This window comes from Macrotis lagotis, chromosome 6, assembly GCF_037893015.1.
Source record: "Macrotis lagotis isolate mMagLag1 chromosome 6, bilby.v1.9.chrom.fasta, whole genome shotgun sequence".
NCBI lineage: Eukaryota > Metazoa > Chordata > Mammalia > Peramelemorphia > Peramelidae > Macrotis > Macrotis lagotis.
In genome coordinates, this window is record NC_133663.1 from 30,420,875 (window position 1) to 30,435,106 (window position 14,232).

General features: G+C 36.6%; 1 protein-coding gene across 1 annotated transcript in view; it reads left to right on the forward strand.

The window, feature by feature from the left end:
- SAMD7 (sterile alpha motif domain containing 7) overlaps positions 1-13,159 on the forward strand; it is a 31,603-nt gene extending 18,444 nt beyond the window's left edge. The window contains exon 6 of the mRNA XM_074192729.1: positions 13,085-13,159. Within this exon, the coding sequence (XP_074048830.1) occupies positions 13,085-13,159 (75 nt within the window). The remainder of the gene's footprint in view (positions 1-13,084) is intronic.
- Positions 13,160-14,232: the final 1,073 nt, after the last annotated feature.

Genomic DNA, 14,232 nt, shown 5'->3' on the forward strand with positions numbered 1-14,232 from the left:
TTGAGGGGAAAGGATAAACACAAGAAAACAACACAAGTTGCTAGTTATTGTAACTTCAACCCAATCTGTTCAAACCATCTCTTGACTCTGGAAAATCTTAAAGGACCAAAAAAGTAAAGATATAATCTAGAAGGTGCTTTCCATTTCTCAATCCTCTGAAATCTCCTGATCCTGTAAAACTGAAGAGAAATTTAATCAATAGACAAAGGTTGCCATAGCAACAAGGCCAAAAGAGCCTGGAAATATGAACCAGCAAACACTTGATCCCTTTGCCAAATACAAAGATGTGGAAGCCAAGTATAACAGCAGTTGGAGTACAGGATCATCCATGAGACATTACAAAGAAGGAGGATGGAAGATTACAGGCAATATTGCTTAATAGAAAAATCTAAAAAAATTGAGAGGAAAATGATCCTATGATGAAAATTGTCTCACTGGCATATTTAGAAAAGCAAATAGATGTGAGATTGAACATAACTTCTAACCTTTCTACCAAAATCTAGTCTCATTGGCAAGGGTAATAAAATGAACATAATTGGAATCTATCACCTCAAAAACCAACATTCTGTGCTGAGAAATGATAATTATACTAAGAAAGTATTATTGGGTAGTACAACTGTATCTGACTAAATGTGGGCAACAGAAGAAATCTGTGTTGGAGGCAACACAATTTCAAAGTCACTCAGGGACTGACATCTAATCATTTCAAAAAGGAGATTGATTACAAACAAGAGAAAAGTATCAAAACTTTCTCCGAGTATTTTCTATAAAAGACCAAATCTTTGAAATTAAATAATGGATACAGAAAATATTACTCAGTAGTCAATTCAAAATCATCTGCCTGGGTGTCAATTCAAGCAATGGAACTTTACAGGGCAGAGTTGGTTGGCCACTTCTCCAGTGTGTTATATTCCTTTTCAAGTATTAAATGACTAGATAGTCTCTGAAGTTCTTACCATAGTGTGATTCTGTGAGCCTAGGAAGGCACTGTACCCATAGTTTACTGATTTTTTAAAAAATCATTTGACTTAGGGGGCGGTTAGGTGGTGTATTGAATAAAGCACCAGCCCTGGAGTCAGGAGGACCTGAGTTCAAATTGGACCTCAGACACTTACTAATTGCCTAGCTGTGTGGTCTTAGGCAAGTCACTTAACCCCATTGCCTAAAATTAAAAAAAAATAAAGCATTTGACTTGGAAATAAATGTAGCCTTGAGTGGTATATTCAAGTAATGTATTTTCTTTGTGCATTTGAAAATCATATAGAAGGCATACAGAGCACTATCCATGAATACATAAATTGGTCTAACCACTCTGGAAAGTCATTTGGAATTCTATTCTCAAAGGCAGTAAAATGTGCATACTTTTTGACCCAGAAATACCATGACTAGATAGAAATATTAGGCACAGATAAATCAAAAACAAGAAAAAGACCTTATACCCCAAAATGTTTATAACATCCCTTTTTTTAACAGCAAAGAACTGGAAGCAAAGTAGATACCCAGCAATTGGAGAATGTCTGTACAATGATGGCATATGAATGTTGTAAGCTACTAGTGCCATAAAAATGACAAAAACGATTGATTCAGGGAAAATGGAAACTAATTCCATGAAATGATGTAAAATGAAGGGACAGAAACAGGAGAATAATTTATATAAATAATTTATATAAATATACAAGAATATAAAGGAAAATAAACTTTAAAAGACTTCAGAACTCCAATCCATGAAAAGAGCAATCATCAATCCTCACCACCTAATCAACTAAATGGTAAAATACTGAACTTGGAGTCAGTATTCTGCCTTAGACACTAACTAGAGGTGTGATGCTGGACAAATCACTTTGCCTCAGTTTCATTAGTCAATTGGGATGGTTGTGTGAACAAATAAAATAAATGTAAAGTGTTTTGTAAGCTTTAAAAGCACTGTTTAAATATAAGCTTTGATGATGATAATAACCATGATGAGGACTCTGATTCCACAAGTCTGATGATGAAATACTTCCTACTTCAGGACAGAAAAAAAATGATGAACGTGACTGATATATGAACATGTTTTGCTTGGATATACATTTTTGTTATCAAGGAAGGCTTTTAGTTTTGGCAGGGAGAGAGTAGGGAGGAAGTGGGGAGGCTGGGAAACAATGCCTAAAAAACAGAAAAGAACAGCAAAAAAATATTGAGAAAATACACAGAAGAGGTCAGAAGGAAGTTCAGTAGATACACATAAGCAGAGAAGTGTTGCTTCTATTTATATAATCTGTCTCTCCCATTGCCAATCCCCATTTAACAGACAAAAACAAATAAACAAAACTCTCATTATGAACATTCATAGTCCAGCAAAACAAATTCCCACATTGCCAAAAATATACATCTCTGCATTTTAAATTAATCATTGCTCTGATGAGAAGTGAGTAGCATATTTCAACTCCAGTCTTATTAACTTATGGTTTAGCATGCCATTTATCTGAGTTCTCAAACCTTTCAAAAAAAAAACCCTTTTTTCCTGTAATGTTTTCATTGTATGAATTGTTCTAGTTCTATTGATTTATTTCTGCATCCTTCAAAGAAGTCTTCCCAGTTTCCTCTAAAACTGTTCACTTTGTCATTTCTCATGACATAATGATATTCCATTATATTGTCTTCTTAGTTTCTTTTTTTTGTTCAGTTATTTCAGTTGTATCTGATTTTTCATGACCTCATTTGGAGTTTTTGTGGAAAAGATATTAGAGTGCTTTGTCATTTCCTTCTTCATTTCATTTTACAGATGAGGAAACTGAGACAGAGTTAAGTAACTTGCCTAGGTTCACACAGCTAGTGTCAGGCTAGATTTGAAGATGGGAAAAGGAGACTTCTTGACTTCGAACCTAGCTACTGCGCCAATAAATTTTGGCTGCTAGGAAAAGAGGAGTCATAAATATTTTTGCTCACATTGGTCCTTTTCTGTTTTTCTTATCTCTTTGGAGGATAGTCCTACTAAAGCTATAGCTGGGACAAAGTGTTTTTACAATTTAGTATAACTTGAACATAGTTCCAAATTGCTTTTCAAAATGGCTAGACAATTCAACAGTTCAATCTGTTGCCCCTCCAAAATGTTTCATTTTCCTTTTTTCATCTTTTCCAATCAAAGGGGTGAGAGGTAGAATCTGAATTGCTTTAGTTTTCATTTTTCTAAATATAAGTGATATAGAGTATTTTTTCTTCATATAGTTATTGGTTTATATAATCCTTTTTTCTGTTCTTTGCATGTGGAAGTATATGTTTATTAATATCTATTGAGCTCATAGTAAAAAAGACAAAATGTATAGAATAATATTTTTAGGGGTTTTTTTTGCAAGGCAAACAGGGTTAAGTGGCCCAAGGCCACACAGCTAGGTAATTATTAAGTGTCTGAGACCAGATTTGAACCCAGGTACTCCTGATGCCAGGGCCGGTGCTTTATCCACTACACCACCTAGCCGCCCTTAAATAATGTTTTTAAATCACAAGAAAGCCTATGTAACCACTGAGAAAACTTGATTTAATGATTCATTGAATAATAACAGCAAACAAAGAATAATATAAGGAGACACAGGCTCACTGAGCCATCTGAGACTTTCAGTTAAAAAATCACAGCTTGGAAGATTATAGAGAAACTAAGTTTTTTTTTCAAAAATCTCCATCTAAATAGCTTAAACTGACCTTAGAAAGACCAATGATAGAGGAAATTATAGAGATATAATAGAGGAAAAATGAAGTAGAAGAAAGTTTCTCTATCCAGTCCACAATTACCCAAGGAGAAAAATCAGAAACTACTAGAGGCAGATGCAGAGGTCTCAGCCTATAGTGAAGTCAGTAGGCCCTGGAGTCAGGAGTACCTGGGTTCAAATCCGACCTCAGACACTTAATAATTACCTAGATGTGTGACTTTTGGCAAGCTACTTAACTCCATTTGCCTTGCAAAAACCTAAAAAAAAATGTACATAAGCAGTAGAGGAGGGAAGGTCAACATGAAACCAGCAGCCAGTGTTCTGAACAAAGAAGTCAAAATGAATCACGAGTTCCAGTAAATGAGGATCTGAAGTCAGATACTGATCTTAACCTCCCAGAACAGGAGGGTCAGAACCAGAGCCCATAGATCACTGCACAGGGAGGCAGGGCTTACCAAGGACCACGAAACCATAGAATGAGATTCGGACCAGTTCAGCTTCTGGATGCCAGCCAGTTCTAGGGAGGCTATGCAGGAGTCCTGAGTCGATTATGATAAGTAGAAATCTTTCTGGAAACCTATCAAGATCCCAGCAGGGGGACAAAGCCAACTGTGGATTAGAAACAGTACAAGAAGTTGACTGCATCTAGCTGAGGCCAGAATCACAAAAAACCACCAAGAGACTGGGAAAGAAGCAAGGATTGAGGCAGAGCTGGGAGGACCTCATACCAACTACCTAATACAGATTAACAGATCAAACTAGGCCTACTCAACCCATACAAGAGGGTAAGAAGGGACTGGCTTGAGCGCAAAACTCTAAAATAAGATTTGAGGTTGAAATTAAGAACAAACAGAAGAAAATACTAAACACAATGAACTAATACTATGGTTTAAGATGAATATTATGTTCCATGAGGTAAACCAAGAAGAGAACATTCTGTAATAGCTACAATCAAAATCTCCAAAAAAGAAAAAAAAAGACTGTCAAATGAATGGTTGTAAGAAATAAAGACTGATAAACAAATAAAATCAAAAATGAAATGAGAAACTGGGAAGAAAAAAAGAATAATAACTTAGAATAGAAGGTAGAAAACCCTCTCTCAAGTAGTGAATTTCAAAAAAAATAGAATGAAGCAAAAATCTTAGAACATAGTCAAAATATTGAAAAATTGAAAGAAAATGCAAAATATCTTACTATCAAAAATAAACTAAATGAAAAACAGATTGAGAAGAGAGAATTTCAGAATCATTGACTCCCTAAAAGTCACGATCATTCATGGAACTTGGACATCATATTTAAGAAATCATATCAGAAAATTACTTGTATATATTACAACCAGAAGGCAAAGTGAAATAGAAAGAATCCACCAATCACTTATTTTTTTATTTATTTAAGGCAATGGGGTTAAGTGACTTGCTCAAGGTCACACAGCTAGGTAATTATTAAGTGTATGAGGACACATTTGAACTCAGGCCTGACTCCAGGTCCAGTGCTCTATCCACTGTGCCACCTAGCCACCCCTAGGTGTGCCATTTATTAAGATGTCTTAAAAAGCATTTTAATCCCTCTGGAAACAACCAAAAAACCCCAACATACTGGTTTAGGACCCCAACAGAGGCGTTTTGCATGAGACAATTCTAGAAGACTACAACCTTGCAAAGCAGATATCGATCTGTATAAGAAGAGGGAGTTTCTTCACTGGTTGAGCCCTGTTTCAGTGAGATTGCATTATTTCTCTCAAAAACACATTGGGGGGGGGCGGCTAGTTGGCACAGTGGATAGAATACCAGTCCTGGAGTCAGGAGGACCTGAGTTCAAATTCGACCTCAGCCACTTAATTACCTAGCTGTGTGGCCTTGGACAAACTACTTAACCCCATTGCCTTGCCAAAAAAAACCACCACATTTTAAAATGCTAAATTTCCTATAAGTAAGGAATAATTTTATCTCAGTTGTAAATAAATACCTGCAATTAAAATCTATGACCTGTAGGCTGGAGGTCCCTTGCTTCTGCTATAGAAGGTGATAATCTTTTAATCTTTTAGACAGTAACTCTGGAGAGCTGAATCTTGATGAAAGTGATGAGAGAGAGAATTCTAGGCTTTAGGATTAGCCAGTGAAAATCTTCAGAATTTAGGCAGAATATAAAATGAAAGGGTTGTTAATTGAGTTAATGGGACAAAGTTTAAGAACCTAGAAAGGTTGAAAGGGCCCAAAGGATGAAGAGCTTTAAACATCAGAGAACTTTATATTTGCACCTGAAGACCATTAGGAAGCCACTAGAATTTGTTGGGAGGAGGGGAGAACACTATCAGACCACTTTGGGAGTTGACTAGAGAATGAATTAGAATGGGGAGAGTCTTGAGACAGAGAGACATTATACAACTATGATAATAGAAATTTCTACCAATACAGATAGTCACTGTTCCACAACTTGTATTATTTAAGAGTTGTCTGAGGCATCGAGAGAGAATAATAATTTGCCCAGAGATACTCGTTAAAGATGAGTCTTAATTTCTAACCATTCTGTAACATTTCTCTTCTCATCTAGGAGCAGTAAGATGGCCCTTGTAGTACTGTGCTCAGTTCTGAGTACTTCCAAAGAGGCATTAAACAACTGGAATATTGCAGGAGAGAGAGGATGAGGGAATCTGTGGCATAATATTGTGGAAAGGGCCCTAAATGTGGAATTAGAAGACAAGGTTTCAAATTTCTTCTCTGCTTCTAATTTCTCCTGTGACTTTGGACAAGTCACTTAACTTCTCTGGGCCAGTTTCCTCCCTTGTAAAATTATTGATCCCTTGTAAAAAACTGATCCCTGTCTAGCTCCGAATCTTATTATAGTATACAATAATCTAATGAGAGAACCAAAGAGCTTTAACCTGAAGTGGCAACTGAGGCAGAGTGGTGGGAGGAAGCCAAGGGGAATGAAAACTGTCTTCTAATATTAAAAGGGAAGGTCTTCTTGGTCCCAGAAGACAAAATGAGGATCAAGACTTGGAATTTATAAGCTGGCAGATTTCAGTTCAATATACAGAGAAACTTTTTAACAAGATGTTAGAGCACCAAATTTGGAGACTCAATTGCTTGTAACCCTCAGGTAAGTCCCAAATATCTCTAAGCCTCAACTTCTTCATTTGTAAAAGAAAGGGGGTTGGACTTATTGATCTCCAAGTTTCCTTTTAGTTTTGACATTTATAATTCTAATTAGAGTTCTCCAAAAATTCAGAGTGAGTTCCCAGTCACTGGAAATCTTTGAATAAGGACTGGATGGTTATTTGTTGGTAATTCTTAGAAGTGATGTGTTTTGAGTAGTGATTAAACAAAAAATTTTTCAGAAGTCCTTTCAGTACTAGGAATCCATTATTATAAGTTATAACTTTACCTTAAGCAAGAAATTATAGAATTACAGGAAATTATTGGAAAATGATTCAATTATAAATCAAACTCTTTCCCACAATCCTTTTGACCTTATCTTTTTTTATCATATTACTAGGGTTTCCTTGATTCTAAAAAAAAAGCTACTTAATATTTGAACTGTTCTTTGGGAAGATTTCATGTCTTTGAGAAAGAAACATCATAACTAGATGGATTTTTTCATTTCATTCTGCTTTTCCTTTCCCTAGGATAATGATCTGAAAATGAAAAAAAGGAAAACTATTAATCAATTTGAATTCTCAGTGGATTCTCCAACCTCTTTTTTAGCCAAATCAAAATTATTTTTCACTGTTTATTTTCTAGTCGCGCTTTCAGCATTTGTGTTGAATATTAATCATGAAATGTGGTCTGCTTCCCTTGAGATATCTCTAAATATAGAAGACTCATGGCTTGAATATTTTATTGTGTCATCTCATAATGAGAACAATGTTTCCTAGACTTTCATTTAATCCATTAATTTGACTTCCTATTTTTTCTTGTCTCAGTCCAAGTCTTTCTTCATCCTTTCTCCACTTGCTCTTTGTTTCTTTCTCATTACCTGCCTCTATTTTTAGATTTTTTTCCCCTCTTATGTATTTTGTCATTTTTAGTACTCCCATCAAATGTGGTAGATATACATAAAAATCAACTAAGAGGGGCTCAGCCTCCCACTGCTGGTACCATGGTCAGCGACTTTGGTGAACTTGAGCTGTCACCTGGTTTACAGCTACAACAATGGACTTATTTACTTGACAGAATGCCATTGTTCCACCTTTATAGTGGATATGGGAACTGGGTAACCAGGAATAACCAAGGAAGAGAAAGACTTGTTACAAGATTTAATTAGACTGACCAAAGTTGAAATCCAGACTAGCCTCAGAGCAAGAAGTAAAGGAAGCTGGGTATAGAAATGGTACTTGTCATTATGTGAGTTTCTCCATTATGTGAGCTTCCCTGGTATGGATAGGTCTTTTTATCTCTATTCTTGTGTATCCATCAATCAATCTATTGAAAAACACTTACTAATCACCTACTATGTGCCATTGTGCTCAAAGCTGGTGACATAAAGACAAAAAAGTAAAAGAAACAATCCCTATTTTCAAGGACTAAATTAAATTCTACCAGAACATAGTAACTGTTAAGGAAACAGTTTGGGGAGAAGATTGTGTCTGTATGTCTATTCCCTAAGGTGTCCGGTATCTTGTGGCAACTTGGTTGGTCCTGTCTCTATGTGGCAAGAGTCAGTGTTTGAGTAAAGGTTGATTCTGTGATAAGTAGGTCTTTCAAAGAGAGTTTTGGCTGCATTTCAGATACATCACTGTTCTGAGATTCCTCCCTATCACCTGAAGGGTATGTTTTAAGTGACACCCAAAGAAAAGAAGTACTATTTCCATACTGAATGTAGAATTCAGTGTGTTAGGTTACTAATAGTGAAAGATGAAGTTGAGCTTCAGTACAACTGGAAAGATAATGAAAGAATGATGCATTTTATCATGCTCTTACTATGTGTAAAGTGCTATGCTAAGTGCTAGGATTACGGATCAAAAACTAAGATAATCCTTGCTCTCAAGGAAATCACATTTTAATGAGGAAGACTACATAGAAACTTTCAGATGAAAGTCAAATAGAAAGGATCCAGGGAGGCAACTAGGTGGTGCAGTGAATAGAGCATTGGTCTGGGAGTCAGGGAGACCTGAGTTCAAATCAGCCTCCGACACAATAATTATCTAGCTGTGTGACCCTGGGCAAGTTATTTAACCTCATTGCCTTTCAGAAAAACAAGAAAAAAAGAAAGAATCCAGGGTGCTTTGGGTATAATGGTAAAGCAGATGATGCCGCTTTTAAAATATCATTTCCCTTCATAAAATCTTATCAGTTTCTGATGTTGAATCATATTATAATGACAAGGACTTAATTGCTAAGAACTTTCTTTTCTGGGTCTTCAAAAGACGTGGCTGTCACTCCTATGGGAGTCATTCTGAGGCTGTCTCTTCATTTGGATTGCTTTCTATGAGGACTCTAGGCACTTGGCTGAGATCTTTGCCATTCTCAGAGTTTTTTGGATGTCTCCATCAGTCTCTGAAGAAGATGGCAGGCAAGGTAGTGAAAGTGAACACCAGGCACATTCTGTCTCCTGTTTCTTCTCTAGAGTGTGTCTCTACTGATTGCTATTTTTAGGGGGAAAGGTCATTAAGAATTTCCACTACCTAGTCTTAACAGTCAGATATTGAAAATTTTTCTGGCAAAATAAATGAAGAGGAATTCACATTTTTAAATCACTTGAAGGCCCGAAAAACCCTTTCCCTCACAACCCCCCAGTAAGGTAGGTATTGGGATTATTATTATCTTCATTTTACAGATAAGAAAATAGACTTTGAGAGGTTCAATGACTTGGTCAAGGCCATAGTAGTGTCTCAGTAAGGATGTGAACCCTGGTCCCTCTAGTCTTTAAGTCAACACTCTTTTCATGACCTACAGAACCTCTCAATGAGAGGGAAAAGCAAATGAAATCTAAGGCATGTTCCCTGTAACTATGAATTGAAAATCTTATAGCAAATTGGTCCAACTTGGGGTTTGAAAATTGTTAGTGTTATTGAAAATATTTAGAGAATTAACTATTGTAATAATTTTTGTTTTCAAAGGTATCTCAACGTCTGGGAAGTATAGTTTGCATGGCAAGTGTTCCTCTTCCTTTTCCCTTTTCTTCTTCTACAAGAAAATCATCAGGTCCTCCAACAGCTATAACATCTCTGCATCGAACCAGCAGTGCTGGGTTGGACATTTCTTGCTCCCAGGATATGACAATTCCTAAAACAAGAAAGGAGACAGTTTCTGAAGCCAGAAACAATCCAGATCTCCAAACAGACTTCTACACAATCAGTTTTCCAAAGAGTTGAAGAAAATCAAAATAAAATCACCATAAAATATCAGATCTTTCTTGTTTTGGGTTAATATGGCCTCAAGTTATTAAATAACCAAAATGTCTATTCTTAGAGTACAAAATATTATGTGCATATTATTCACAAGGGTATTTAAAATGCATATAGCATAGACATACATAGTTTTATATCTTTGCTTCTGTAGTTCACACATTTTATACACCACATGTATAAATATAAATGCATAAATGCATGTGACTTTCATTTATGGGAAGGATTTTAAGTTCACATTTTCTTCAAAGTCTCTTTAAATCTCAAGAACTCAAGAAATAACTGATCCCACTGAATAATAAGGCATAATATATTTATTTATATTGTACTTGTTTCTGTTCCTCTCCTTTTTTGTCTTTATGTGGACAAAGAGTATATTTATTGGATAGATTTAAAGAGGCCATGGAGGTCATTGAGTTCAAGTTACTTATTTTACAGATGGGAAAATTTAGAGTATTTAAGTGATTTGCCTAGAGTATAGTTGGAACTGTATAAATTCTTATTCCTTTCACCCCCTTTCCCTTCTCTTCCCTTCTGTTGCCTAGGTCATAGGAAGGGTTTGAGATATATTCTGAACCCTGGTCTTTCTGAGTATTGGTCCAATCTCCTATCCATTAAACCTTGTACACAGTATGCACTCAAATGTTTGTTGAATTAATTTGACTTGATTAGCAATTTTGGGAAAATATTGTATCATTTGGGGATGATGAGATGTTTGGTAACAGGAGTATGAAAAAGAGAAAATAATATTGCTTGTCCTTTGTCATTTCTCTTTTTTTCTTTTTTCTCCACTCCCTTGTCCTTACCTACCAACTCCAGTGGGTGCCAGAGGACACTAACTTGAATAGAGAAGAAAATGATGGTAGAAAATTTCCCTCCTCCAAAATAATATTTGATTGAGAGGATCACTTCGGGAACAGAGTAGTCATAATGTAGGCTGGGAATTCAAACTGCTAATGTTTGTTCTAAAAGACACGGGCCCAGGAAGCACTACTATTAGAGTAGACATTCCAGTATGACTAGAGTCAGCCAAGATGTAATTTTGAAAGGCTTGAATGCAAGAGGGGGTTGATGTGAAGACATAAAGGAGCTGAGAGAGAGATAAAGGCTTGGAGGGAACCCATTAGAGATGGGAAGAATAAAAGGAAAATACTTTTGGAATGTAAGCTCTTATTTCTTCCTTTGCATCCTCGGTGCTTAGCATAGAGTCTGCCATATCCTAGAATGGAATAAATACTTTCTGATTGATTGGTTGGCTGATTGATTGATTTGGTGGACTTAGACAAAAAGTACACAATAAATAGAATCTACTTTCAGTGAGTGGTTATTATAAATATATATATATATATATATACATACATACATACATACATACATACATACATACAAGAAACTGGAGCTGATAAAGTCAGTTCCATCAAGAAAGAAAGTAGGTCAAGATTTTTGGAGCAAGAGACCAGGTTAAAATGATTCAATAGTCATGAAATATGATTATGAAGAGAGAGGTTTCAAAACCTTTTAAATGGGTATAATAATAATAATATTGTTGCCTTTTCCCATAAAGTTTGAGGGAAGCCCTTAGGAAACTTTAAATTGGTCTAGCAGATCCTGGGTTCAGAGTTAGAAGTCATTGTTAAAGCTATCTAAACCAACTTGCTAGTTCTAGATATGAGAAAACTGAAGCCTAGAAAGACTTGCTCAAAGGCCATGGCAAGGTAGGACTTGGCTGCACTTCTTCTGACCCCACAACCAAAACTCTTGTGCTAGTACCATGATCCTGCTCATAAATATGGACGACTGTTATTATAGTGCAACTTCATCTGGCATGTTTGGGAAAGGGTGTTTTCAACTTGATTACAGTCTCTGGTGCTCTCAAGATCTGATACTGTGCATAGCCCCAAGCTAGAACACATTTTCTCCTTGATGTACTCTCTGTCTCAGACCTGGAGAAGCACCAGATCTAACATGGCACATTAATGAAGGCTATTGGGAGATTGTACATGTCATATAATCTCCTGATCACCTTTCCTAGAGAATAAACAAACAGAGCCACTCAGAATGGGGAGGAGCACTTGGCCACTTACTTAATTGGGGCATTATAAACTGCTAAGGGCTTCCCTAGCTATTTACCTGGATCTCCCACGCTACATATATTTGGAATCTCACAAAAAGCTAGGCTTGCCTTTGACTATTCTGCACCAGCTTTGACCTTGCCTAAAGACTTTGTCTTCTCTGACAGAGGTCAAGCTTCCAGAGATCATCTTTAATGTAGAACTCCAGTTATGCTCATTTACTTGTTATTAACACAATTGATTATTTTGTCTAAAAGAGAATTACCACCATTTTTCATGACCACAATTCTTACAGAAAAGGAGACTGAAAAGGGTACCTGCTCAGGTGCTAAAGCTATGGAACAAAGAAGGGAAAGAGAGAGGGAGCACTTATCTGCTCTACCTTCCTTCCTCCTTAGATCTTGGTGCCAGAGAGATTCCTGAGAAAACGAATTCTTAAAGTGTCCCAATTTCTCTGATTGTCTGCCTAAGTAGGTACCCCTCTTCCCTTCAGCTTGGAAAGAACCTTTTCCTTAAGTTTCATGGGTCATAGGAAAAGTAGGGTGGTACCTTGGAACTGACCTCAGAGCCTGGAATATCTGAGGCCCAGTTCGGTCTCTGTCATATACTGACTGTATGATCCTGAGCAAGGGTGCTAAACAGCATTGGTAAAGGGTAGTTCCTCCTCTGGGAGTTCTTTATATCAAGGAAATCACAGGTTAATCCCCTATCCCAATTCCTGTTCTACTACCTACATATGCTTCATATTGATTTACAAATTCTAAGGAATTAGAATATGATAAAATAAATTCCCCTTTCCCTGCTAATTCAGAAGATTATTCTGGATCATTTGATAGCTCAAGTCCATCATTGTCCACACCACTTAGCATCCCAGGGGAAGTGTGTGGAAGTGTGACTTAATAGATTCTTTCGAGAAGTAGTTTCAAAGACAATAGAATACTTATTGTATTTCTCTGATTTCCTTTTTCGTTTTCCCCCAGCCCTTGAAAAATGATTCACCCTCCCTGGTACATATGGGCTACCAACTCAAGACCTTGGAATACAATTGCAGTTAGCCACAAGATGTCATTGTGGAGCCAGTAGAGGTTAACTGACCTTGACAGACAGACCATTCACCTAAATGGCACTGGCTGCCATGTTATAAAAAATCTGAAAATGCTTTGGCAATCATATTAAAAGACCAAAATTTCTGAAATTTTTCCAACTGGCTGACTGTCAATCATAAGTTATTTTGCTTTTTTAAATAGAAGTAATGTTCTAATTTAAGAAAGTGCATTTTACTGAAATAAAAAGAGACGGTACAGTGCAGTGGCTTAGGACAGCCAAGAAGATTTTGGGTCAGACCCTTCTCCTGACACCAAATAACCAAGTGGCTGTAATGAGTCACTTTCCTCATCTATGAAATGGGGATTGATGATGCCTCTAGCAACTACTTCATGGGGTTGTTATGAGGGTCCAATGAATCTTATAAGGTATATAAAGTGCTCTCTGAATATTAAAGTTGTACAAAAATGTAAGTTCATTATAATTACTTATAGATATATCTTTGCCTTCTATATTAATTCACATTAATCTCATCAGTATGGATTTAATTACCATTTCTATGTTGATGATTCTCAAATCTACCTTTCCGAATGCAACTCTTTGCTGACCTCCAATCTATCATCTCCAATTTCCCTTCTGACATCTCAAACTAGATATCCAGTAGACATCTTAAACTCAATATATCCAAACTAGAACTCATTATCTTTCCCCCTAAAGCCTCCACATTCATATCCCCAACTTCCCTATTTCTATAGAGGGCACCACCATCTTCTTAGTCCAACAGACTCCCAAGCTAGGTGTCATCCTGGATTTCTCCTTATCTCTTACTCCCCATATCCAAGCGGTTGCTGAGCTTTATCCATTTTTCCTTTCCAGCATCTCTCTCCGTTACATCCCCTTCTCTCCTCTGACACTGCTCCCACCCTGTTACAGGCCCTCATCATCTCACACTTTGGGCTACTGCAATAACCTACTGGTGATCTGTTTCAAGTCTCTTTGCCCCTCCAATCCATTCAATAAAGTGATTTTCCTTAAGTGTAGGTCTAATGTCACCCCTACCTCCACTCAACAAACTCTATTGGCT